This window comes from Stomoxys calcitrans, chromosome 3, assembly GCF_963082655.1.
Source record: "Stomoxys calcitrans chromosome 3, idStoCalc2.1, whole genome shotgun sequence".
Taxonomy (NCBI): Eukaryota; Metazoa; Arthropoda; class Insecta; order Diptera; family Muscidae; genus Stomoxys; species Stomoxys calcitrans.
The window spans coordinates 94,988,220-95,016,039 of record NC_081554.1 but is presented as its reverse complement, the minus strand read 5'-3'; the positions used below and the strand labels follow the sequence as shown (position 1 = coordinate 95,016,039).

The 27,820-nt window shown below is 38.1% G+C and overlaps 1 protein-coding gene and 3 long non-coding RNA genes across 4 annotated transcripts; 1 reads left to right on the top strand and 3 right to left on the bottom strand.

Annotated features, from left to right (window-relative positions):
* Positions 1-160: 160 nt before the first annotated feature.
* Positions 161-27,820, top strand: LOC106094080 (transmembrane protein 214). Its single transcript, XM_013261255.2, has 11 exons — positions 161-371; positions 434-747; positions 830-1,054; positions 1,275-1,440; positions 1,505-1,604; positions 1,664-1,778; positions 1,846-2,044; positions 2,105-2,250; positions 18,622-19,032; positions 27,016-27,134; positions 27,203-27,820. The coding sequence occupies exons 1-11, from the start codon at positions 245-247 to the stop codon at positions 27,315-27,317; spliced, it is 2,037 nt and encodes a 678-aa protein (XP_013116709.2). The 5' UTR covers positions 161-244; the 3' UTR covers positions 27,318-27,820.
* Positions 6,485-13,954, bottom strand: LOC131995957 (uncharacterized). The gene is made up of 2 exons (XR_009397712.1): positions 13,819-13,954; positions 6,485-8,578 (listed from the first exon to the last, which is right to left on the bottom strand). It is a non-coding gene; the product is annotated as an uncharacterized LOC131995957 (long non-coding RNA).
* On the bottom strand, positions 18,493-19,314 carry LOC106094082 (uncharacterized). Its single transcript, XR_001222471.2, has 2 exons — positions 19,144-19,314; positions 18,493-19,086 (listed from the first exon to the last, which is right to left on the bottom strand). It is a non-coding gene; the product is annotated as an uncharacterized LOC106094082 (long non-coding RNA).
* On the bottom strand, positions 24,905-25,633 carry LOC106094081 (uncharacterized). Its single transcript, XR_001222470.2, has 2 exons — positions 25,207-25,633; positions 24,905-25,140 (listed from the first exon to the last, which is right to left on the bottom strand). It is a non-coding gene; the product is annotated as an uncharacterized LOC106094081 (long non-coding RNA).

The window sequence follows — 27,820 nt, the reverse complement described above, 5'->3', positions numbered from 1 at the left end:
ACAGCAACTATTTCAATGACCACGCTTCATGATATGTCATGTAATAGGTAATTTACAGAACGGTCGATAACTCGAGTTTTCTATCCTCAAAAAATCTTATTATCGATAAGTCGAAAATCGACTAAATCCTAAATTTGATTTGACGTTTACTTTGTTGCACTTGCACTCATACCGGTCGGAAGCAAATTGTACATTCCATTTAATTTAATTTCTTCTAAGCTCCAAGCTTCTCAAAAACTTCAAAATGTCAAATAATAACCAATGGGAAACAGTGACAAAATCGAAAAAATACAAAAATCTCGAGAAGAAAGTTGTTGCCCACAAGGAAAAGAAAAGGGAAGAAGCCTTGCAGCCAAAATTGAATGAAATTTGTATGAATGTTTGAATGTACACTTAGAACATAACATTAATAAGGTTAAACTATTTCTCTTAGTGCCATCACATCAGATAAGGCAATTGTTGAGTGGGCGTGGAATAGCTGGCGGTAAAGATATATCGCCTTCTAAGTCTAATACCAGTTCCAATAAGTCAAAGTCTTCCACTCCGAAGAGAACTTCAATGAAACAAACAAAAGAATCACATCAAAATGAAAATAAAAAGGCAAAGCAGGAACAGGTGTTTAAGTCACCACCAAAACCCAAAAATTTGGACCAAGCGTTTAAAGCGATTACGCCCAATGAATTTCAAACACAATTAGAACATATACAATTGTTGTATCCTGGGTCAAAGCTCTCTTGGTTGAAGGCGGTATGGCACAAGCGCCGGAAATTCTGAAGTTCGAATTTCCAACGAAAGTATATTAATTTATAACCTTTTGTTTTATTTTTAGGTTGCAAGCTATCTTAATTCCAGACTTCAATTTGAATGTGATCCAACATTTTCAGGAAGATCAAATACCTACCCTGGGGTATTGGCATCTCCTGCTCTTAAACAAGCCATTCTGGAGTTTCTTTCCTGGGAGGGTGAAACAAACCTAAAGTACTTCTTCCACAATACTCTTTTAGAAAGTATGTGCACTGATTTAAATAACAACTTACCTGTTGTAGGGTATAAGGTAAGATTAATGGAGACTTATAGTCGTCATATTGTTTAAAGATGTAAGAATTGCTTTATCCTGAGATATGAGATGAGATATATGAAAATTTTATTAAACAACATTATTTCTCTCCTATAATAACTCATATTTTAGCCTAGTATAAAAAAAATACCTTCAAATGCATAGGATTTTGGAGCAATTTTAGATTCCAATATTAACTCATTTCTTCAATTTAAAGTTTATGTTACAACTTATTGCGCGGAACTGGCCTCAAATTTGTGCATCATGTATGGCTAGTACCGCCATGCTGCGAAACTCGTACCAGAATCGAAGCAATATTTGCTTAAGTATTCTATGGGCTGTAGGTCAAGGAGGATATGAAAATCTTATGGTGGGAATAAATGGTAAACTATAAATGGTAAATGGTATATATCACAAGCTTCTTGTTATTGTTTATTATTACTATAGTGTGGCATGATTTAATGTTACCCAATTTGGAAATGAAGAGCTATTGCCGTTATGTATCGGAATATATAGAAAAAATTTTAAATGTGGCCAGCGATCAAACGTAAGATTCAACAGGTTTTCGAATATTTGATTATATACTCATTTGTTTTTTTTTTACAGATTACAATTGAATCAAAACAAATTTTTTGAAGTTTATAATGCTCTTAAAGCCAATTACAATGGCGTTCCCAGAGACTGTCAACAGGCTTTGACTAGAAGCTCTGAACTGTTTTTGGTAAGATGATTGAACACATGAACTAAAACTGATTGAAAAATATTTTATTGGTTTTTGTTTGATTTAGCAAAAATTTATCGTTAATTCAACCAAACATACATATCTCTTCCAAACACTTCTTCGAGAAATCGAAAGTCCCACAAAGAGTGACATCGAAACTAATGGCTGCCTTTCATGTTTACTGCATAGTGATGACTGTTTTAAGGTTTGGAAAATGAATTATAAAAAGCAATTACAACCTACCATATATTTGTTACAAAAAATTGGTGAGTTATACCATATCATGCATTAAAGCCATCTATACTAATTGGTATAAATTCTTGTAGAATATGAACTTTCACATAGTGCCTCCTCATTGGCCATGTCATCAGCATTTAATGATTTCCTAAAAGATGCTGAGCAACTCAATGCAGAATTGGATATGGCAAAAAAACGCGATTCAAATTTGGATACATTAATAGCACTCGTGGCGGTAAGTTTAACTAGGTTAGATTAGATAAGGTTGAAGGACATGCCCGGCGCAACCGCTTTACCCGGAGATCTCTGGTCCATTGTGTTCGTCTTAGAAAGAAATGAAAAAAGAGAGAGAGAGAGAGAGGGACGAAAGCTGACAAAAGACGATTAAGATGAATGTTATGACGGCATAGACACCGAAAGATCTCTCACCGACTAGAGTGTGGCCCCGTCAGCGATCACGGATCATTACAGAAGTCCAAAAGACTTTAGAGAGCTCAGTGATGAAAAGAGGTTTCACCTATCTCCTCGCCATCGTGGGGAACTGGCACAGCAGATGCTCGACCATCTCCAGCTCCTCCTCATCGAAACAGACCCTGCAGAAATCCCCATCGTTTCAAGACCATCGCCATGTCAGCGACCTTACATCGTAATGGCGGGTCAGTACACCCATAAAAATCCTCGGTAACGGTTCCCCAGCTCATGGACAATCGACGTCCTCCGACCTTGGCCACAGGGCCTTGGCAACCCTGGTGCCTACGCCGAGTTTGCGCATTCACCGTAGTGGGCATCTACCATCCCAAACAGCCAACATAGAGGGGGTTCATCATTGGCGTCGCAATCCATGAGTCCATCCGTGATCCAAAAATTGCTGAATGGTCAGCCTCTTCGTTTCCCGCCACGCCTTGATGCCGGGAACCCAGCGCAATCTGACAGCAGCACCAAACGTCCACGTCTCTCCTTGTATCTCCCGAAAAGCCTAGACTTCCCATTGCACTTAGACAGGGACTTAGTCGCCGCCTGACTGTTCACAAAAATCTTGACAGTCTGAGAGTATCGCCGCTACTGACTCTGGACATCCAAGGCTCTGAGAGATCGCAAAACCCTTAGCCTGAAGAGTGCTGCTTTCGGATCACTCCTTCTCACCACCGATATCAGGTACGCCCCAAAACCCCGTACCTTATCCATCATACTGCGTAGACTCACCTTATTTAGAGCGCGGTGCCACACCAGGCAATCGTAGATTAGGATCGGCCAAACCACATCAATGAACATCCGGTGTACCGCACTTAGCTTAAGTCCCCAACTCCTACCTATCGAGTTGCGACTTGAGTAGCTCGCACCTTCTAACCTTCTCCAGTTCAATTTCTGGTCAAGAATAACGTCCAGGTATTTAACCTCCCGAGAGAGCAGCAGCTCCATTGCATCAAGGACCGATCCCTCGAACTCGCCATATTTCCTCCTTCTTGTGAACAAAACCCGCTATGTCTTGGGGTTTATGCCAAGCCCAGAAAGCTTTCTTAGCGCGTTCTTAAAGATAGCCGTGACAAAATAGATAAAGCGACTGCCAATCAAAATAACAACGTTATAGGCATAGACAACGACTTTACCTCTTTCCTTCTCGCAGGACCTGAATATCCCAGCGATAACCAAGAGCCACAAGATGGGGTCAAAATCTTATTTACCGAGCCTTCAGCCAGTGATGCATTGATAATTCTCTCATATCAACCAGAGAACGACGAATGGACCCCACGTTATAAAAAGCCCTTTCTATATCCAAGAAGGCCGCCAAAGTGAAGTAAGCACATTGTGCTCAAAGGCTTAACAAACTATTTTCATAATTTTGGAACAACGTCGTCCGTGCGATCATCGTCTGCGGATGTTTTTGATGCAACTCTTCGCGACGATTCCATTACCAATCCCATGGCAGCCGTTTGTACGTACCAGATTGATCCGATGGATTCCTTCATCGGCAAGGGCTGCCGCCTCAGTGTACACATTGCTACAACAACAAACATTCCATTACAACTCATTGTGTTATAATGGTCTATACGATTTGTTCATTATTTTAATAAGCTGTTCGCAATTGCTATTATCTTAATGCCTGTAGCGAGTAGGGCTTGGATTGAATTATGCTAATCGAGGTTTGTTTTAAATGGACAACTTCATCAATATCAAACAGAATTTACATTTGGCTTATATGACGATTGGTACTGTAGTATAACAACTAATATGAATTTTTTTTTGAAGATTTATTCGCATTACTACTTACGTCTTGCGATTTTTATATCTTTTGAGCGAATAATGCCCAACTCAACAAGTTTGTTACTCGTCGACAGGATACTTGAGCGATTCTAAAACCTAAGACGCAAAGCAAGCAAATTGTGATAGTTGTTCATCAGCTCGGAGAGCACGAATACGACGAATGACTCTTCCTTGCCTTGCCTCGCCTTGTCATTCTTAGGATGCTAAATAACTAAGCGGTTGAATAATCAGGCGCATCTTTTCATATAAGTCACGTCTGCAAAATGAGATCCTGTCATCTCTGTTGCAGGGGTTCGAAAGTGATTTAAAAGTAGACCATAGCTTGTTAATGCGCATTATTTCAAGTGCTCTATCCATAAATTTCGCATATGTTCGTTGACTACTCTATTGATTTCTAGATTCAGTTTCCTGAATCTGGGTCAGTAGGATCAGAGCAGCGAATCCCATCACGTCTGAGAGTATCGCTACCAGCGCCGCGAAATTGGGCCGCACTTGGGGTTGTTGTTGTTGTAGCAGTGTGTTGTGTTCTACCTTTCGTCTGCTTATTTCTGTTGAGTGAGTATCCAGACCCAGAAGCTCTGCTACTAAGATGGGGTGCGTCCAGAGGGATCTGGGTCTGAGTCGAGTGGGTCTGGCTGAGCAGTTAAACAGGTGACGTTTGTCTTGTGGTCCCTGGTTAAATCGGGACATACATCCTGCACGTTGGCATTTACCCTTGCTCTGTAGTTGAGGTAGCTGCATCTGTCGGATCGTAATTGTTCCTGTTCGTACGTGTTCGACCAGCGAGTCTTGCCTTAATGATGACTTGGAATTACTTCTCAGCAATGCCTATATCTATATATATCCCTGTCGATGTAGAAATTCCGAAGAGAAAATGGACTTGGTTGGGTCATATCATACGCCTACCGCGCGATGATATAGCGAGAAATGTCCTAGACTGGAAACCGCAAGGACAGCGTGGGAGGGGACGCCTGAAAAATACATGGATCCGCTGTACGAAAAGAGTTGGAATCAACCCATATATCGTGGAATCAAGCCAAGGCTTTGACCAACAATGCTCGATGGAGGAAGCTTGTTTAATATACACCAATTGTAAATAAAGGACATATATATAATACGTATATCTGGGCAATCCAATGGCAGCCGGTTGTATGTACCGTATTGACCCCATGGAGTCCTTCATCGGCAAGGGCTGCCGCCTCAGTATACAACACACTGCTACAACAACAACAAAAACGTATATCTGCGCGACTATGACGCTGCCCTGGGTTCGAAACCTAGCGAGAACAATGACCAAAAATTTTCAGCGGTTGTTATCCCTCCTAATGCTGGGAACATTTATGAGGAACTCGAACTCGGCTATAAATATCATTGAGCTTAAATTTGAATTAGACAACACTGATTGATATGTGAGAAGTTCGCCCCTGTTCCTTAATGGAATGTTCATGGGCAAATTTACAATTGAATTCTCATCTGTTCAAGAGCATCGAATATTCTTAGACAAAGACAAATTATCAAAACCACAAACTTTTTGTCACTTGATTCGTTCGCCAACTCATCGAAATCAGCTGATTTTATAAAATAAAAAATGTCTGTTTTCGAACATTTGGCACGTGAATCAAGTGGTAAAAGTTTTGTGGTTTTAGTAGAAAGTATTTTTAATGTTGGAAAATTGTTGACATTTTTTGTTAATATTGTTTCAGTTTTAGTATGGCTTGAGGTCATTTAAAGAGAAATCAGATGTAATGGTTTTTTGTTTGTTTTAATTTTTTATTACCGCTAGTATCTCAAAAATCATCGATTTTCACCATCAGAGCGGTATTTTTACAAAAAACAGAGGAAACTAAAGTTACCACATTTTAACAAAGCTATAACAGAAAATTTTTTCAAGCAAGCGGTTTTGTTTATTCATCGTGCTATGCACTGTAAACTGGCTGGGGCAAACGTCAAAAATTTCGATTAATGAATTTTTGAATTCACAATCGATAATAAGGTTTTGTTGTCGTAAAAGCGATTATTCGAAACGGTCAATCCCTTATTCCATTTTCGTCGTAAATGTAAGACGGAGACAGCAGTATAACTGCTTTGCTTGCCAAGTCTGTTGGTGTCCCCTTCTCTCTTTGTCCATTCCTCCATCCACCACTTTCGTTGCGAACGGCCTCCTTCATTCCACATTTTCGTCTTGAAACAGCGGCCTCCTTCATCCATTTAATTCGTAACAGTAAAACAGAGACAACGTATAGCTGCTTTTGCTTTGCCCTTTAAATTAATAATCATCCTTTAATCCTTTAATATTAAAATTAATATAAATAGTTTAAACGTGAATATTATATTAATTTCCTACACGAATTTAATTTCAAACTTCCGTGAAAGGGAACGCCGTCGAATGTTAAGCATTTTTTCATTCATTGGAGGAAAGAAAGTGAACAGAAAGTGTGAATTGATTTTTTGGTAAAACAAGCAAAAAACCCACATTACAATGCAAAAATCATCGCCATCAAGTTTTATTAAATTAAATTTATTTTCTTTTGGCTAAAACGTGTTTTCACAAAAAGTACGACTAGCTATTATAGCTCGTCTCATCGAAAAGTGGTATACAAATAGATGGACAGTAAGCAAAAAAACTGAGAAAGTAAAATTTACAAATACGGGCAAGAAAGCTGATGAAAGAAAATTATGTTGAAAGCTTGTGTGGTGATTGAATAGATGATGTGCGACGTGGAAAAATTTCAATTCTAATTGTCAAATTGAACCCTGTTTCGTGCCGGTTTCGGAGAGAGTAGATGTATTATCTGTATTATAAAAGATGAAATAAGCTCTTTATGGTGATGATGATGTTTCGATGAGCTTCGGTTGGTTTGAAGTGCTCGGCCGGTCGTTCGGCATAGGCGGTCGAAAGACATGGACACGTATTAGTTTTCTTTCGTTGAAGGGGGGTGTGGTGTTTGTTGTTGCATTGCATTTTGATGTTGATCTTTTTAACTTTGATATGAATACGTAGCTACAATTCCAGAGAGTAGCGCATTTTTTTGCGGCACGAAGCGATAAATTCATTTTAGATTTCAATTAAATTTTTAGTGTACATAATTTCGGTAATTTTATTGATTCCCAAGTCTTCTCAAACTTGGAGAGATTTCGTTAAAATGTTAGCGGTTTAAACAAAAATCTCAACAAAATAAATATCTATTTCTAAATTTGTACAAATTCGAAATGTTTTATCTATGCCTTTGTTTGGATATGTGCCTGGTCTCTTAATTCGAAGAGGAGTAGCAAAGCCTTTACACATGTTTTGCCTGTTGCCGCTTAGTTGAGGTCACCAATTTAATGCTGTAATGGTTGTTGCTACTTACTCTTAAAAAGTTGGTGGTCGTCATTTTAAAACAAAAAAACTATTGGCAGGTTTGCAGACGGCCTAGTGTTTGAATGTATTAGCTAAATTAATTACATGCTTCCCAATTTCTGAAATCTAAAAATTTAGCTTGTTCGAAAAAAAGATTCATCTTTCTTCATCTATGTACATGTTTCGCTCAGATGATCACACAGGCACACCATAAGATGGGGGTTTGTTAACTTTGTCATTTTTGTTTGTAGCACCTCGAAAGATAGGTTTATGGTGCCATAAAGTATACATAGTCTTGATAGTCAGTCGAAAGCACGCTTACTTCCGAACAAATAAAGCTAGGTGCTCGAATTTTACGGTGTCGTGAACCGTTCCATGTTTATAGACAGTTTATGCGGCACATAATGATTGTACTCATCATGTGTGCAGCTTTAGCCAAAAATGGTACATCGATTTTTTCTTTTCTTTGATTTTATTTAATTTTCCATACTTTTCTTCTATTTTATTTAATTTTCCATACTTTTCTTCTATTTTGTTTACATTACCAATATCTGTCATTCTATGATTACAAATTGCTGTGTAAACGGCAATCGATAGACGCCATGACTGATGGTCATGTGTACATGTCACCAAGACCACGCATCATGATGTGCCATTTTAACCGGCCATTAGATATAGTTGAATATATAAAAAAACTATAAAAACCAATTTCCCGATTTGATTTCTTGAGCCTCAAGGCGCAATTTGTTTCCGATTTGGCTGAAGTTTTGCAAGTGACACTTTGTTATTACTTCCATCAACTGTGTCAGGTATGGTCTAAATCAGTTCATAACCTTGTAAAGCTCCCATATAAACCGATCTTCTCATTTGATCCTTTAGAGAACCTTATGCTTATCCGTTTTGGTTGAAATTTTGCACGCGGTGTTTTGTTAAAACTTCCCAGCTTCCATATTGCCTTTGCCTGAAATTTTACGATCCATATAAATTCATTACTTGAAACAGATCTTATATAGACTAAACTTCTTATTTGAAAAGTCTTTCAAACAACTTTTCAAATGCGTTCCATTGTGGGGAGAGTATATAAGATTCTACCCCGAGGAATTTTGGATACTTATCAACAACTTATTATATACTAACAATTACTTATTATTTAGAAATCGTGGACCTCTATGTTGTTTCTTCAATTTATCATTCCATTTGCTTAAAATCGGATAAAATAGCATTATTTGTTTATGATGGCTATTGGTTATTTACCGGGGATGGAAAAGGCAATACTGTAGTACTTTTTCGACGCGAGGAATTCCGTAACGACCCCGCGACCAATTTAGTACTTTTTCAAGCACAAATTATTTTAGGAAGATTTTGGATGTATTTCAAATCTTTTCTATCTTACCGTCTGCGAAATTGTTTTACACACCTGTTATTGAACATAGTCATGTCTGTGCGACTGCCAAATGGAAATCGTTGGAAATGGGCAATATTGGTATATATTTAGTTATATTTGCCTTATTTAAAATGTTGAGCCTCTAGAAAAATTAATTATTTACGGAATTTCGATTGAAATTTACCACTTAAAGTTGTTGTAGTGGCGATCCTCGTCAAGCTGCTGTAGGAGAGAAAGCTCGTTCCGGTCCAAATGACCGATTGCCGCGGGATCAAGGTGGCCAATGGTTATTTTAAGGCGTATACCATAGAATTTCTACACTCGAATACTCGCGGCCAATATATTTCAGAGGTTACCATGTCCGTCTCTGACGTTGAGAGCCTGTTAAATACTGCGAGAGTATCAGAAACATTTTACAGCGGGCTTTCCTCCTGGCGCAGCGACATTTGGGAGATAATTACTTTCCATATCATTGAGCTTAAACTTGTATCGAACAGCATTGGTATTAGAGATGTATCCCCGCGGTTCCTTAACGGAATGTTCATGGTCGAATTTGCAAATTTTGCACTCGAATACTTTTGAAATCTTCATGCAGAACTAAAAAGTACTCTTCCGGTGAAAGAAGTACCTTTTTAGTACCATTTCAAAATTTGTATTTTCCATCCCTGTTATTTACAGGCGCCAATAACTCGCCTTGTCATATCGACACCCATAGGCAATTAGTATTTAAGAAAGAGCCGTTGCCGCCCTACCTCACATTGAGACTCTCCAATTGATACCGCTGTTTGTCCGCGGCTGTGGTTGTAACCCGCGGTTCCTTAACGGAATGTTCATGGTCGGACTTGCAAATTTTGCACTCGAAACTTTTGAAATCTTTATGCAGAACTAAAAAGTACTCTTCCAGTGAAAAAAGTTCCTTTTTAGTACCATTTCAAAATTTGTATTTTCCATCCCTGTTATTTACAGGCGCCAATAACTCGCCTTGTCATATCGACACCCATAGGCATTTAGTATTTAAGAAAGAGCCGTTGCCGCCCTACCTCACATTAAGACTCTCCAATTGATACCGCTGTTTGTCCGCGGCTGTGGTTGTAACTAATCCGCAAGGAGCGCAACCTGTGGACGCGCCTTGTAATTCTCGGTTCAGCGTATCATGATAACTATAAATACCACAGATCGGAGTTCCTTTTTTTTTGGATTCGGTTAATGATTGAACATATGACTCCATGGCTGAAATTATTATTTAAGATATTTTCGTATGCTGCAAACAATGTTTTGAATACTTAACACGTTTGTAATGTAATTAAAGATGTCACGCCATAGTTAAAAATGCCCCGCTTAAGTGGCTTGCTGTTTATATATATTGATATATATCAATGTCTGATCTATTAGTTTGTCGCATACTATTTTCGTATATGACATAAAAATAAAAACAAAACTTTGATCACCTCGGTCAGTAACTAAGGAAACACTTTGCTTCAAATATACACTAAGAGCAGTGTATAAATTCAGCAGATAAAAGAATAATTGTTCTAATCAAACACCTTTTGGAAAAGTTCAAATAAGTCTAGAGATAAAGCATTCTCAAAAAATTTGGTGTGAATTTAATCCGAATTTAAATAACTTGAATTTGTGTATACACACATACACACGTCCATACGTACTTATGGAGATAGGTGAGTATTTATTTTGGTAACCGCAAAGTATACCAAAGAAATACCGGCCGGTATATTTTCCCTGTTTGCGACAACTATTTTGTTTGGTATAAACTATAAACGTCTAGCCACAGCATAGTGACGTGTCAAGTGGGTACATAAAATGTTCATATGTATGTATGTATCAGGCGTTTAATGAGTTCGCGGTATTTGTAGTCAAGCGAACAACAGGAGAGAGAGAGCACCCTGCGTTAAAGACTAAAGATCATCAAAAAAAAAAAAAAAAAAAAAAAAAACAGCAACAGAAATGAAGACAAGTAAAAAAGCATTAAGTTCGGCCGGGCCGAACATCAGATACCTATAACCCCGTGTATATATAAATAAAATTTCGTTAAAATCCTGTACGGAATGATTATGAGGATGAAAGGCTGGGCGGCATCGGCTTAAAGACTCAGTGGCTGTGATACTCAATGTGGCAAGGTGAGTTATCGGCGCGGTTGAAGAACCAATGGCAATAATAGTACCGCGGCGATCGATTCTATGGACCGGAACTGGCTTTGGACTTGACGAGGATCGTTATCTCTACATTCATTTGATCGATCTTTATGAAGGCTATACCAAAAATGGTCCGATCTAAATCAAAATTTTTTATCATTTTCGTCCAAAATCTGTCAAATTCGTACATTCTAGATATTGAATTCACATTTTGACACATTTTGTTTGTCCAACAATAAATCAAATAGCGTACACTATTAGATCAAAAAAGACTTTTTATTTGTCCAACATTCGATTGCATATAGAATTTGTGTTCCCTTGTTTGGTATTAATTTTTTTTTATTAAATTAAACAAGAAAACAAATGTACATGCAATCGAATGTAGAGCAAGTAAAAATATTCAATTTGGCATCAATATCAAGTGTGAAACATAACCCATGTACCCAAATATGAACCGAACTGGTTATATTGGAACTCATACCACACTATTTCAAACTTCGACAGATTCATTAAAGAAAATACGAGTTGTCTTAGCGAGACATTGTCATAGCGAGTTTGAAGCACATAGTCCTCTAGTCATTCTGAACTGGTGTAAACGTGAAACGGTAAAAAAAAATTTTTCATTTCCCGGGATACCCGGGTATTTTGTTCTTATATTTCCATAAACATTATAACATGTTAACATATTAGTCAAAGGTTTTTGGCCTCAAACATCTTATTATTCCTAAATAACCTGGAAGCTATCTTTTGAACGAAAAAAAACTATATATTCCAAATTTTGCACAATTTTTTTCCGATATTGGTCGCCCAAAAACCTACCACGTTCCACCATTCGATACAAAACCTAAAAGACTATGTAAGCAATATTAAAATTAGTGTTATTTTACTTAAAAATCAGGAAACTGAATTGGAAGTGCCACATACACTTACAGTTGTTGGGCACTATGTAGTTGAGCCGTAGTCTCGAAATGGGGACTGAATCCGAGGAGTAGACCGATACTTACTTACGCGTCAGTAGTTTTGGTGGACTGCGATGGAGAAAAAGTGCAACGTACCTTGGCATAGGCGGAGCGATGAGGACCACGCCCACTAGGGCACTCGAGACTATTCTAGATATCCGATCCATAGACATTATGATTAAGTGCGAAACAGCCACTGCGGCTATGAGACTTAAGGCGATAGGAGAATGGATAGAGGATAGGAGAGCCGGGCGATCATGGAATGCGGATGTGGTGTGGTGATTACGCAAGGACGTCGATTATAAACATCTTTACGGACAGTAAACTTAAGAGCAATGACGATCAAGACAGTAAGATCACGAACAGTCTTGGAATGTAAGAAGGAGATTAACGCTTTCTCTGTGGATGACACGATTGGTTTGGGTTCCGGGCCATAGCGGAGTAGATGGGAATGAAAATGCAGACGATTTGGCAGTAAAGGCCAGAGAAATGCAGTCAATAAACTTGGTTAAGCGGAACCCTTTCTGTCGACTCCGTTCGATTTAAAGGCGTGGTGACGAATGCAAATTTAGCCTTAGGGAACAGCGAAACGGTCGATAGGACGGCGTAAATCCTATGGGGAGGTCCAGATCGTGAGTAGACTAGGCAATTTCTGAAAGTAAGAAGGAGGGGACACATAGGACTACGAGCTCACTTATGTAAAATCGGCGCGGCAAGTGATAGCATGTGTAGGGCAGGCAGGGAAGATGATAAGACGTTAAAGCATTTTCTATGTCATTGCCCGGCTGGTTCACAATACCAGACATGAACCAACTTAGCGGCGTGGCGTGGCGTGGAAAACAATTAAGTATTTTGTAAGTAGCACGGAATTTCTAACTTAGGTTTTCTTTTTCTAGAGCGCACAACAAACCGATTACTGCTTTAGATGTATGTCCATAGTGGCATGGGGTGGATAAATATCTGCACCCTCTTTTCAACCTAACCTAAGCTAACCTACTTAAAAATAGTTTTGTTTTTTCTCTCCATCAAAAGAGTTAATTTTGACTTATTTTTTCATTGCGAATTTTTGAACACAAAAGATTTTTTGAAGAAATTCGTGATTTTGCCCATTCTTTTTTAAGTTTCTAAGGATAAAACTTTCTTAAATTTCTTTAAATAATATTTTAAAGTCTATGCCAGCATGACCGGGAATTTCCGTCTTCAAAAAAGCGGGAATTCTCGGGATTTCCCTTTGCAACATTACACTTAAGTTCGACTTCAAGATCGACAGCTGTTCGTCTCGCACTACGCAGAAGATGTCCTAGCTCTAAATGATTATTTAACGTTTCGTTGCATTGAATTACGTTTTCCGCCATGCCATTCCTATGACTTAGTGTATGACTTGCTATTGTAAATTTCATGGCTTTGCCAATTTCAAAAATATTTTCTAAATTTGACGCAAATGCAAAGTGAGGTAAGACTATAGAAAAAATATTTCCACAAACGGATACAGAGAGATTCATAGAGAATGGAGTGTTACAAAAATATTGTAACATTCAGTTATCTCACAATAACAATCACGTATTAAATTTAGCCATGTCAAAAAGACATGCACACCAAAGTCGAAAAGCTACTTGTCGAAGTCAAAAAACTAATTAAAAACCACAATTTGCGACATTCGAACCTAAATAAAAAAAAATAATAGAATAAAAGAACATTATAGACGTACCAAGATCCACGTGGTAAAAGACGATTTGGCGGCTGTGTTCGTATGCTTAGATGTGACTGAACATATGGAAGGTCGTCAATAGATTGAGTTGAAAATTGATGTTGAATAGGCAGAGAAATGTTAAAACATCATACTTCTGGCTAGAGGAATAAAAAATCAAAATAAGAAAAAATCAAAATAAGAAGAAGAAAGTTTTTTTTTGGTTTCTTTAAGATAACAAAAACATTTGTTATTGTCGCACGCACAACATGTAAACATGTGATGATGTGTTTTATCGAATTTTCATTGATAGAAAGCAGCACTACAAAAGATACAGAAACTCTCATGTTTTGTTTACATCTTTGAATTTAATTCCCTAACAAGTGCCAACAACATGCACTTATACACACTGAAGATATAACTGTTGGCCCCACACTTATCGACAAGGCAAAACAGATTGCATTCATGAACCTCCTTTGCCTTAGTTTATTTTCAATAAAAATCCCTTAAAGATGTATCGGCTCCAGAAAATTTGTTTTATTAAAAAGACTTTAAATATTTCCCCACTCGCAATTGCAACACATCAGTCTTTTTGAAAGTATTTTTTTGCATTAATTTTTTTTTTATTAAGTTTTGTCATTGTCTCGACATTCATGCTGATAAGGCTAAATAAAAACTCTACCATAAGAGAAATAGCAGCATATTTTCACAAAGATTATCTGAGGACAGTATGTTTGCTGGAAGCCTACATTTATATTGATACGTTTATTCTAAATTGGGTTAAGCGATAATAAGAGTGGCTTATGTGTAAATAAAAAAATTTACATTTGCTTTTAGCTTTTTTTTCTCCAAAGGGGAGTCAACCTCATGGTTAACGTTGACATTTTTTATTGCTGTCAATTGTTTTAACTTTTCATGATTAAATCACGAAATACAATAGAATGCCCACAATTTTGAATGTTTGATTTAGTAGTACCTTGTATGAAATAAGTGAAATCAGGCATGAGGGAGAATGGTTCAATTTAGTTATTTAACCGTAGTATTGCAGGTAGGGTCAGATGTCTTTCAAGCAAAATAAAATACTATAAAAAAACGTCTGAATGCCTGTTCGCAGCTCAAGCGAAATTTTTGGTTTACTAACACAATACGACAATTTTAAATTTATTAGTATGAACATTTGTCACACTTTTTGTTGCTAAAGTACACATTTTTTGAGATTAAATTTTGTGTAAAAATAATCCCGTTCATGCTGCGAAACAGCACTTATATCGGAAATAAATCTCCAATACTCGTTATGTCACCCTGTATAACAAAGGCAAACCGTAAACTTCGCTAAGGATATGCCAATACAATCCTTATGGCAACGGAAGTTTGCGACGTCCAATCCATCAAAATGGAACTTCGCGTTGCAGACTAGAGTATCCAGTGCACCGTCCCCGCCTAAGCCCTAACTCATCTAGCGAGTAGCGGCAGAAGTAAAGCGAAAGCAATCCCCTTTGACCCTCTTCTAGATCATCGTAAGTAACCGAACTTTGTTAAATAATTTTTTGGACCATGGGAATTACAATGAACAAAGCTTAGCACATACTAGTGTTAGTCCAACAACTAGACACATCAGGCAGATTTACTGTGGTGTGTATTAAGTAAGGCGTTAATATCTTCTTAGATAGCTAGGTTATCTAAAGCCGGCTCAAAGCACACAATAAAGCTTAGGGTTCAAAAGTACAAAATTTTGGACGATTAATTTCTAATATGGATCACTGTAAGGCATGTCGTTGAATATATTGCAAATAGTGCAGAGTTTACATGTCTGGCTACACACAAGTGCATCAAATAACAGATGAGATTAATGAAGTTTCTTCCAAAGTGCAGAACCACTAAAAATGATTTGTAAATTTCAGTACGAAGTTATATTGTTTAACAATTTGTATGAACAACTTGATTGACTATGGCTACTAAAAGTTGGTCGCCATGCTTAAAGTTGTGTAGGAACTTTAGTGCAAGGGCAAAAAAATTAGTCAAATGATGATGCCGTACCTTAAACTGCAGATTTTGTTTGCGGTTTGGGAAATTTTGTGTGTTTTGCTACTAAATTTTAAAGACCAAATAGGTTAGGATTAAATACTAAAAAAAAGACGGGATAACTATGATTATCACACCGGCTGTTACTTTGAACTTCAATCTGTGTGGTGTTCTTCGTTATCACGAGAAGTTTAGCTGGGAGCTACCGGGCGCGTCCACAGGTTGCGATTGGTGGAATGCTCACAAAGGAGTAGCTGCAACTGCAGTCGCGGACAATGAGCGTAATCGAGGGCAGAGTCTCAGTGAGAGGCCGGGTGGCAGCGGCTCTTGCTTAAATTTTGAGTGTCTATGATGCTCGATACGACATGGCGAGCTACTGGCGGTAAGAGCTTGCACGCCTATAAGAGCTTGACGAGGATCGCCAAACCACATGCAAATGTGGCTACAACAACAATTAAAAAGAAATTTCGGAAAAGAATCGAATAGCCTGTTTGTTTGTTTAAACTGCAATTCGAGCAAAAAGGGAAGAAAGAGTTTAATTAAAGTCAAAAGAGCTAATAACTCATCAAAAATCAATACTTAAAACCGTCTATGTAGGTGAATATAAATCGGAAAAAGAAGCCCAGACGAACGGAAAGCAACTGTTCGAGATCGACAGGCCATAAGTCAGGAAATCCGTGCTACTAATAAAATCCCTTATTGTTCTCCATTCCACACCCCTAAGTCGTATGAAGTCAGCTATTATATCCCACCTAAGTGGGACACAAGACAGACCGTATTAGGGTCATGCAGTCGGAAACAGATCTCAGTCCCTGGATTCTCAATGACCCACTGTGTCTTCCAGCTTTGATCCATTCGTGTAGCATGAACTTCCAGATGACAATACCAGAGTTCCCTTAATCCAATACTGTGCCGCTGGCACAGTATCTCGCACTCGACCTCAAGTGTCGTCTCTAGTATCTGATCAGAAACCTTCTTCATTTCTTTACGTTTCCTATCGTCTCCTCGATTATTTCGCGATGGTGACTTGCTCATTTCCGCTATCCATTCCTCCATCGCCTTAAGTCTCATCTCAAGAAAAAGAAGTTACAGTACATGAATCTGTATGTCTATTTTGAACATCAAATATGCTGCGAGAATTGAATGCCAATCCGAAGGCCTGGATTTAATATCGGAAAAAAATCAAAAACTGCTTTCACTAATGTGATGTTAATAATAGCGGGCGGGCAGGCAGACTAATCGTGTCCGATTCAAATAATAAGGCAAATACTATTTATAACAGACCGTACAGAGACCGCAAAGCGCCACCACTTGGTACAGAAGTTCACATGGCCCGACAGGCGATAGCTGTGAGCATCACACTAACTGGAACATTGAGGTCCAATCTGTGTGGTGTTCATTGCTGTCACGAAAAGCTTAGCTGCCAGCTACCGGGCGCGTCCACAGGTTGCGGATTGTGGAATGCTCCATCCAGAGTAACTGTAACTGCAGTCGTGGACAATTAGCGGTATTGAGCGGAGAGCCTCAGTGAGAGGTCGGGTGGCACCGACTCTTGCACAAATACTGAGTGCCTACGATGCCCGATATGACAAGGCGAGTTATTGACGCCTTTAAATAACCAATGGCCACCCAGTTCTCGCGGCGATCGGTCCTTTGGACCGGAACGAGCTCGCTTACCTACAGGAGCTTGACGGGGATCGCCACCTCCACATGTAAATGTGGCTACAACAACAACAACTTTAATTAATTAATATTGCAAGCATTAATTGAGGGGCGCTGAAACATGTTTTTAATTTTCTCGGGTAAAAACTTAGACTATAAGAGTTATATGCAGGCATGCTAACCTTTACGAGTGGTTGTTGTTGTAGCAGTTTATTGTGTTCTATCTTTCGTCTGCTTGATTCTGTTGAGTGTCAAGACCCAGGAACTCTGCGACTAAGATGGGGTGCGTCCACAGGGATCTTGGTCTGAGTCGAGTGGGTCTGGCCGGGCAGTTAAACAGGTGACGTGTATCGTGCGGTCCCTGGTTACAATCGGGACATACATCTTGCACGTCGGCATCAATCCTAGCTCTGTGGGAATTGAGGCGGCTGCATCTGCCGGAACATAATTGAGCCAGAACTACTCTGGTTTGCCGGGGGAGGTCGATTTCAAGTGGTGCTCAACATATGATCTACTGCAACCAAATGTCCTAGAGGAGGAGATTTTCTGCGTTGGGTATGTTAGAGTACTAGGAAGTTCTCCCCCAATAGTTAATTTTTTTTCGATGAGAATGAATGCAAAAATAGTTTATGCATGTTTCTTCAATTGGCACGCATCAACACGTTTCTTAATACATGTTCAGAATTCAAAATAGGTGACCACAATAAGCTTGGCACAATTTCCCATTAAGACATACTTAAAAATCACAACCGAAAGACACACTATAACATTGCACATTCGTTTGGAGACACATAAAGCTGAAACTCGAGGCGCTGATTATTGCAAATTACGAATGGAAAAGTTATAAGAAATGCTACAACGATTATATTTTCTCTCGTTATAGATTGAAATAAGCGCATTAGAATCGTCTCTAATTTTTATACTCATTCAAATATTTAAATAATTTATACACAATAAAATGGCACAAAATACTAAAAGCAATAAGAACAAACAAAGCAAACCACAACAACCTGCTGCTAAGAAGGTAAAATATATTTACAAATTTGTATTCTCCACAGTATCTAGAACAGCTGTTATGCCTCTAAATGATTGCAGATATTTTTAACCTGTTTGCGGTTTCCTTTTTGTATTATTTTGTAGAACGTTCAAGAGAAAAGCGCGCAACAAAAAAAGAAACAACAAGCTGCTGAAAAAAAGAAGGGCTGTGGATGTTGCAAGTGGACTTTGGGATCACTGCTGCTCATTGCGTTGATCGCTGGAGCTTTGTACTATGACACCGAAATTAACGGTAAGGGTGTCTTTGCCAAATCTGCTACGGGCAAAGTCTTACAGAATGCTGGTCTATTGCCGCATGTCGAAAAGGCCTGGTACACAACCATGAGTAATGCGGCACGTGGTTACAAATGGGCGGAGAAGACATTACCACCTTATACTACCCCTTTCTGCAAGTTGGCTTGTGATGTTACGAAGCTGTTGCGCAATGCTGCCTGTAATGCATACACGGTAACGAAGGAAGTGATCTCTGCCAAAATGCCTGTTGCAGCACAATTTGTAAGTATTTTTGTTTTTAAAACAGCCATAAATCGCTACCGTAAAACTTGGTAACTAGAACCGAATAGAGTTTAATTATGATATGACATCATCTGTCGAATTTGTACTCACCTCTGGGTATGCTCTTTTTTCTTCAAGCTATGATTTATTTTGTTTTCTCTTTCGGCTTTCTTTTAGTTTTTTGACCTATTGTCTTTTTGTTGTTTTTTTTTTCTTTTTATCTGATTGTTTTGTATATGCCTTTTGTCTAACATCCTAAGATAGCTGTAGAAAACAAGTTTTTTTTTAACACTAAGTTCGTACTTGCGTAAGAGGTAGTATTGTCTTTTCAAACACAGTTAACGAGAGTTTCTATTGACGCATTTATTAATATATTCTAAAAAGATGTGTGTGTGTGTGTGTGTTTCCTACAGCAGAAATAACAGATATTTTAACCTGTTAAATATGTCATATATTCATATGTAGAATCATAGTGACCTATTATGCCATGCATGCGATATAAGTCTGACACATCATTGGGAAACTATAAAAACAAAGGTTTGATGATTTTACAAGCTTTCTGACTGGTCTATATTCACAAACTTTGTGAATACATAAAAATCCTGTTACGGAAACTCGGATTGACGAGAGCGCAATCAACTTGGCCAATTGGATTTTCTGATAAATTTAATGTTTCCTTGGACTCAAACAACATAGGTACACTAATTTAAATATCAATTTGTAAATGTTTTTTCGAACGCAAGGAATACTTTGGAAGACTGCAGCTAGTAGTGATAGAATTTAAAGTAATGAATACATGGAAATTCATGGGCGGCACACATTAATATAAAAGTTTTCCTTGATAGGATATTTGGTTTTTTTCTTTTCTTTCCTTTATACAATAGACAACATTTCTAATTAAACTTTACAACATTGTGTATACACGGAGATACACAGGATAAAATAGTCCTTACCGAAACTTAATCGGGTGTGCTCTGTGTTTCAACTAACTTTCACTTTTCGAAAACTATTCACTTTCACCCTGCCAAAATTAGCTGTTCTGTGATAGCGGGGAAAAGCAAATTTTCGAATTCCCGTTCGAAAAATTGATTTTTTTGCTAAGCCATATGATTTGCAGACTGAAAATCGTGGATTTTAACGGCAGCAGTGGACATTTATTCAAATAATAAAAAAAGGAAATAATAACACGCAATTTAAAACTCAGCATCCAAATGTTGACAAAAGATGTGCTATTTTGTTAAAATTAGTTTAATTAAAAAAAAAGATATGGTATTGTAAAAATATAGCTAAAACAAATAATAAACATACAAACAATTGGTAATCAAGTGCTTATTCGTGTTTACATATATTTTTTATCATAAATTAAAGCAATTCTTTTCGTATTCCCTGCAAAAAAATGTGTGAAAAATTTGCACATTTTTCAGGGAGAAAATGGCCACGGAACAACTCAAAGTGAAAAGTTTTCGTTTCACTACCCAAAGTGAGTTTCAGAACACACCCGATTGTTACCAATTTCTAGATGCCCTGATTTACATGATTTTTCCATCGAATTCTTCGTTAGACAAGGTAGTCTTTGTAAAAAAAACCCATATTCTTGATTTTCTTGGAAGAAAAAAATTTCCATTTATGATTCTCATACAGGGTGCACTAGAGAAACTTGCCCATGAACAATCCATAAAGAACAGTGGCAAACTTCTCACAAATCAGTGAGTGTTGTCCGATTCTCAATGATAAGGGGCCTCCTTTTTATAACCGAGTCCGAACAGCGTGCCGCAAAGCTACATTTCTTTGTATTTACGTGTCAAGTACCTCATGAATTTCGCCAGCTTTAGGAGGGGATAACCTGATGTTCTTGCCATGATTCGAAACCAGGCCTTAAGCGTCAAAGGCGGACATGCTAATCTCTGCGCTACGGTGGCCTCCAGAGAAACTTACTCATTTGAAAAAATCTCCCGAGCGGTAAGTTGGTTGGGGAGGAGGTCGAGAGTGGATGGGGAAGTCCCCAAGTTTGTTTCTCTCTCCAGTCAGTTGCTAACATGCTCTGGTCTATCGAGCAGCAGGCCTTCACGTCGAGAGCTTCTTTTCTAATTGTCGCCGACCGTCTCATCTCTCTCAGAGGCGATCTCTAAAGGTTTGAGTCCGTGCGATTTGTTTTTATAGGGTCATTTGAAATCCTTGGTTTATGTTAATCGACAACGGACCATATCACAGGCCATTGCCAACATACCGATTGATATACTGCAAAAAGTGGACATGAATTTCAATAATCTGATTTATCAGTGTATGTGCAATGGGGGTGTCATTTTCAAGACTGCCAGAATTGAAGAATTAAACTAGAAATAAAACAATAACTGAAGTAATATTCCTTTTATTGACGCACCCCACTAATGTGTGAAAGTATTGCCTCACATGACTAATGTGTGAAAGCATTGCCTCAAAGTTTAGGATAATATTTCTGTCCTTCCATCTACAACCGAAGTAAAGGAATTTTGGCCCATGAATTTCGATCTTGAACCACCTCGCGGATTTATTGGGACACTAACGAAATGTTGCTGGAGCCTCAGTGAGGGACCGGGCGGCACCGGCTCTCACACAAATGCTGAGTACCTATGATGCTCGATATGACAAGGCGGGTTATTGGCGCCTTTCAATAACCGATGGCCACCTTGTTTCCGCGGCGATCGGTCCTATTTGGACCGGAACGAGCTTGCTCACCAACAGGAGCTTGACGAGGATCGCAACCTCCACATGAAAATGCGGCTACAACAACAACGGAGCGCTGAGAGGTTAAGATTTTAATCAAAAACTTTTTTCATAAAGTTTTGAAATATTTATATAGATGCTATAGCAAAAACAACCAATCTAAATCAATGATATGTTGCCGAAACTAAAGGAGTAGCAGAGCTTTTTCGAGGTTGATGACGTTTACTCATTTTTATACAAGTACGAGATCTGATCATAAAATAACCGTTATTTTAAACTTTCAAAGGGTATTTATTTATTCATCAATAACTATCTTGTCCCTTTCAAAGTAAAGGCCTGGTTATGCTCTCCTATATGTACCGTAAATGTAGAATAAATATACCGTAAATATAAGGAGGCAATTACGCTTCTTACAAAACGTAGAATTTGACATTTCAAACAAAAGAATATTGTTAACAATAGAGACCTGAAGGACGCTGGAGAACTTCATGTGTACCTCAAGCACACAACATGCATACCTCAAGGGCAGCTCGCAGCAGACGGCTCTGCAGGTAGTGGTAAGAGACATCTCTCCTACTGAAGGAATAGGCAATGACGGCTTCCAGAATAATGAGGAGTGGGTATTTAACAACGTGGAAATAGGATCGATAGACCGCCACGGACGGACTGTGTTGTACATGGCAGTATTATCAATGCAGACATCAGAGATAATGTGATCAGAAGGGTATCACAATGGACTAGACTGGCCTCCAAGTCGCAGTATTATCAACGCAGACTTCAGAGATAATGTGATCAGAAGGGTATCACAATGGACTAGACTGGCCTCCGAGTGAACTCACCTTTTCATTGTGAGCAATTCATTCATTCGATCCGTTCAACCTAAAACATTAACATTTTTATTTTGGTTTTAAAGTTGAGCAAAACTTAAAATTTTGCTTTTGCAGAATTCTACTTTCCGCTTACGGTTAACAGACGTTCAGTAATTGCTTGCATGATTTTTCATAAGGCGAAACAAAACAGCTGACACGTTCTTCTATTGGGTTGCCCAAAAAGTAATTGCGGATTTCTTAAAAGAAAAATGCATTTTTAATAAAACTTAGAATAAACTTTAATCAAATATACTTTTTTTACTCTTTTTTTCTAAAGTAAGCTAAAAGTAACAGCTGATAACTGACAAAAGAAAGAATGCAATTACAGAGTCACAAGCTGTGAAAAAATCTGTCAACGCCGACTATATGAAAAATCCGCAATTACTTTGTGGGCAACCCAATATATTTACGGTACATTCATAAGAGCATAACCAATCCTTAATACTAACATCGCCCTTCCGTTTGTAACTCATTGAAGTATTGGTCTGAGGCCCAACAAAAGTATACAAGGTCTGATCAAAAAATAATTGCTATTTTGAATTTTTTCAACAAGTATTTATTTATTCATCAATAATTGTCTTGTCCCCTTCTCAGTAATCCCCCTCTGATATATTTTTCCAATTTTTTCCGTTTCTCCATATCTCGAAACACTTATGAAACGAGTTTTTTGTTTACACAAAACTCTTTTGATCCCCTGACTAACCTTTTTATTTGTCAAAAACAAACCGACAATCTAAAATGGCTGATATTACAAGCATATATAACAGACAATATTATACAACATACAATGGAGAATATTGAACATACGTAACTCACGAAATTTTAATATAAAGTTTATGTATACAACTTTTTGACTGTCGAAAACCTTAAAAATCGATATGAGGACTATCTCTGAGTTATGGCCATTAGTTATTTAAGGTCGCCAATAGCTCGCCTTGTCATATAGAGTATCACAGACACTCAAACTTTAATCAAGAGCCGGTGCCGCCGCCCTCTCTCATCCCAACCTGTGGATGCGCCCGGTAGCTCTCAGCTGAGTTTCTTGTGATGACGATGAACCCCACCCAATTGGGAGCTCAGAGTTCCAACCCGTGTGATGCTCATAGCCATGCCTTGCAGGGAAGATGTCATACCATAGGCAGCGTTGCCGTTATGGCGCTCTAGTATCACATTTGACACTTTTTTCGACGATGATAGTAGTACGCCACTAGATACTATACTATTTAGATTCTAGGAACACTTTTCGACATCTCTTTGCCACTTTTTAAAAACCATTGTTTTATTGCATGTTTTCACTTGAATAGCCCTGGCATATACATATTACGTACACTTCGTTTATTAAAAAAAACAGCTTAAAATGCTGATAATGTAAAATTTCTTAACTGGATTCCTTCTATTATGCTGAATCACATATTCATCCAGCCAATACGTGTAAATGAAGTTCAGACATCACTCCTATGTGCACCCTAATATCTATGAAAAAGAAAAAGCTAGAAAAATAAATCAAAAAAGTTCATGTACACAGCCCACATTTCTATACGTTTTCGCTATTTTGTGGGATTTTTGAGCAATTATATGGCACTCATTGGTATGTGAAAAGTTTGCCCTGTTCCTTAATAGAATGTTCATGGGCAAAATTTGCAATATCGCACGTGACATTGCCCGTAAATACTCCTAGTATTGTAGATTATAGGACCACTCCAAATGTTTTCTTCACAAATTAAATTTCTAGTACCAAATTATAGTCATAAATATGTCAAGGTACATACATTTGTTTCACTATTTACAAGACATAAATAATTATATAAACAGTAAAACTTTAGTCGTTAAGCCGAGATCATAAAGACCTTATATATTATTGTCCAGAGATGGGCTGTCCATTTTGGTCATAGTGTCCCAAATTCCGCAAATTTCGGCAATTTAGTTGTACTTCCAAAAGTAACACTAATAATTGTTTTGAGCTTACTACTACACCGTGCTTGGAGGCCACCTTAGCACAGAGGTTAGCATGTCCGCCTATGACGCTGAATGCCTGGGTTCGAATCCTGGCGAGACCATCAGAAAAAAATTTTTCAGCGGTGGTTTTCCCCTCCTAATGCTGGCAACATTTGTGAGGTACTATGCCATGTAAAACTTCTCTCCAAAGAGGTGTCGCACTGCGGCACGCAGTTCGGACTCGGCTATAAAAAGGAGATCCCTTATCATTGAGCTTAAACTTGAATCGGACTGCACTCGTTGATATGTGAGAAGTTTGCCCCTGTTGCTTAGTGGAATGTTCATGGGGAAAATTTGCATCCATATACTATAGGGGGAATATATCCATTTTATTTGCTAGACACATGTGTACGTACATTTATTTGATTGACTGTATGTTATAATTCTGTCTCCAGCATCTAAATATTATTCGGAGTTGGCATTGCCTTCACTATTCCTGGCGAAACCTCTCCAAATAGAAATTTTCTACGAAGAAGCGTCGCTTAGTAGCACGCAGTTCAGGCTCGGCTACACAAAGGATTCCCTTTTTATTGAGCTAAATCTTGAATGTTCATAGGAATATTATCATTTACAGCTATTTAAACATACCCATTGGGATTATTCACACTTCATCATTTAGTTTGCAGCTAATCGAAATATTGTAGTAACACGGTATACATTACGTTGGTCGTTCTGAGTAGTTTGAGCGTCAGTTCGTTTGCCATTATCTTAAAACACAAAAAAAAATCAGTGATGGTTATCCTTTCACTAGTGAAAAGTTTGCTCCGTTCCGTAATGGAATTTTCGTGAGGATATTTGCAATTTACGTTCTTGCCAACTATGATCGAAAATAATTCATTTAGAAATTTCATTTCCGTCTGTCCGTCTGTCAAAAGCTATTTTCCTAATCTGCTACAATTTTTCTCATTCCAATGCATTTATCGATTTAAATCCAACTTCCAACTGTAAGTCTTAAGGTCCTGAAAACTAAATTCTTAATTTTTGGTTGAAATTTTCCATTTTATGTACGGTTATGCCTTTCAATAATCATTACATGGCATTAAGAGTGAGAGAAATCGTCAAACTTATATAGTGGAGGATATAAACGGTTCGGCTTCACCGAACTATACGCCTTAATAGTGTGACACTAATTTGTGCCAGCTTTTTAGAAAAATTATACTACTTTTTCAACGAATGACACTTTTTGCGCCTCTTTTTGAAATTTACCAATCGTAGGTTTACAATTTTAAAAAGTATGCGACTATTTTTTAAAATACAATACAATATACAAAAGTATGGCATTGCTTTTTTGAATTGTGTGCCACTTTTTTTTTAATTTCTATTTTTTACGTTAAATAAAACGTTTGGTACTTGGACGTCTATGAAAGTCTTAAAACGCTGTGATTCTTTGACATTGTTTCGATATTTTGATATAACTGATCAACGTCCACATATCGAAGAATCGACATTTAAGAAGTTTTTCACCCGGAGACCTTAGGCATAGACAAAGGAAATCTATAGACTCATAACAAAATGTTCAAAAAAGCTCCAACAGATGAGAGAAATGTCAAATTCTCAGTCGTGTTTATGTGAGTGCGCAAGGAACTCGGGCTTCGTGGAATGGAGAACTATTGTGCTATTTTATTATCATTTTGAGTTTCAAAGTGTATACCTTTCTTTGCCTATGTCTTAGGTCCATTGTGTTTGCCCTAGAAGAAGGTAGTAGAGAGAGAAAGAAGTTTGAACAATCCAGATAGACATACGCCCCGTAAACTGTAATACAGCAAAAACGACAGAAAACCTCACGCACGGTGCTATTATTGTTGTAAACACGTGTCTATATGTGGTTATGGCGATCCTCGTTTAGCACCTATAGGTGAGTAAGCTCGTTCCGGTCCAAAGGATCGATCGCCACGGGCACATGATGGTCATTGGTTATTCGAAGGCGCTAATAATACATCTTGCAATATCGGGCATCATAGGCACTCAGTATTTATGTATGAGCCGGTGCCGCCCGGCCTCTCACTGAGACTCTGCTCGATATCGCTGATTGTCTGCGACAGCTACTCCGTATGGAGTATTCCACTATGCGCAACCTGTGGACGCGCCAGGTAGCTCGCAGCTAAGCTTCTCGCGATAACTATGAACAACTCACAGATCGGAGATCAAAGTTCCAGCCTGTGTGGTGCTCATAGTTATCCTATACAGCAGTATGTTATACAATAAGCCGGCAGCCTTTGCCAATGAAGGAATCTAAGGCGATCGGTCATGTAGACCGGAACGCGCGTTCACTTATACAGCTTGACGAGGATCGACACCTCCATATGCAAATGTGGCTACAACAACAACAACCGTGAAATTGTTTACCAGTCCTAGCTTGTAAAAAAAAATAAAATATTTCATTCTCATTAACATTCTCTTCCTAATTTCTTTTCAGTTGGAGCAATACGTGCCCGGTTTGCCCAAGAAAATTGAGGATACAGCTGGAACTGTCAAAACAGCATCTGTAGACATTTTCGACAAGTTAGTCAGCTTTTTCAAAACGCAAGTGTTGGTGTAAGTTTGATGTTAAATATAAAAATTTTCACTCGTGTTACATGTTTCTTTTTCTATTTTTTTTGCAGTGGACGATTCTCACCTGAAAATTTATGCAAGGCCTTGAATCAAACTCAAAATTTGGCTTTGGAATATTATAATCAGTTCCATAAAAAGGTGGATGCTTATGCCAAGCTGAAATGATTTCCTCAAACGCCGCAAATATCACTCTAAATATAAAACATTCACATCAAACGCGCAGTAACAGCCAACAACAACATCAGAAGTCACATTTGTAAAAATCAAATAAAACTAGAGGAAGGAAGTCGACCAGCCAGTCAGTCAGTCAGTCACCAACAGCCATATTTTCAAGGAATACATTTTGTAACATCATGTTCTTTCGACAAAGTGTGCTGTATATTTAATACTAGTTTAATAATTTTAATAATCTACCTTAAACGAAACTAAAACTAATCAATTGAGAACGGTTGCAGGCAGCAGCAAAAATGAATGGTGGATGCGCGCGCATGCCTACCACACACAACAAAACAGTCGTCCCACCAACACACCAACCGAGACAGACTGCAATTGCGAGGGAAGATGAATAATTTTATAAACTGAAATAAGAGTATGTCAGAGATTAGATAAACAACACAACACAAAATCACATATGATAAATTGTTAATGAATTTTAAATGTACCCTAGA

What these genes read in the sequence shown, in the direction of transcription:
- LOC106094080 (XM_013261255.2), top strand. Translation starts at nt 245, where the DNA reads ATGTCAAATAATAACCAATGGGAAACAGTGACAAAATCGAAAAAATAC. An exon ending in AATGTGGCCAGCGATCAAAC is followed by an intron (nt 1,605 to 1,663) that starts GTAAGATTCAAC and finishes TTTTTTTTACAG; the next exon opens with ATTACAATTGAATCAAAACA. An exon ending in GAAGCTCTGAACTGTTTTTG is followed by an intron (nt 1,779 to 1,845) that starts GTAAGATGATTG and finishes TGTTTGATTTAG; the next exon opens with CAAAAATTTATCGTTAATTC.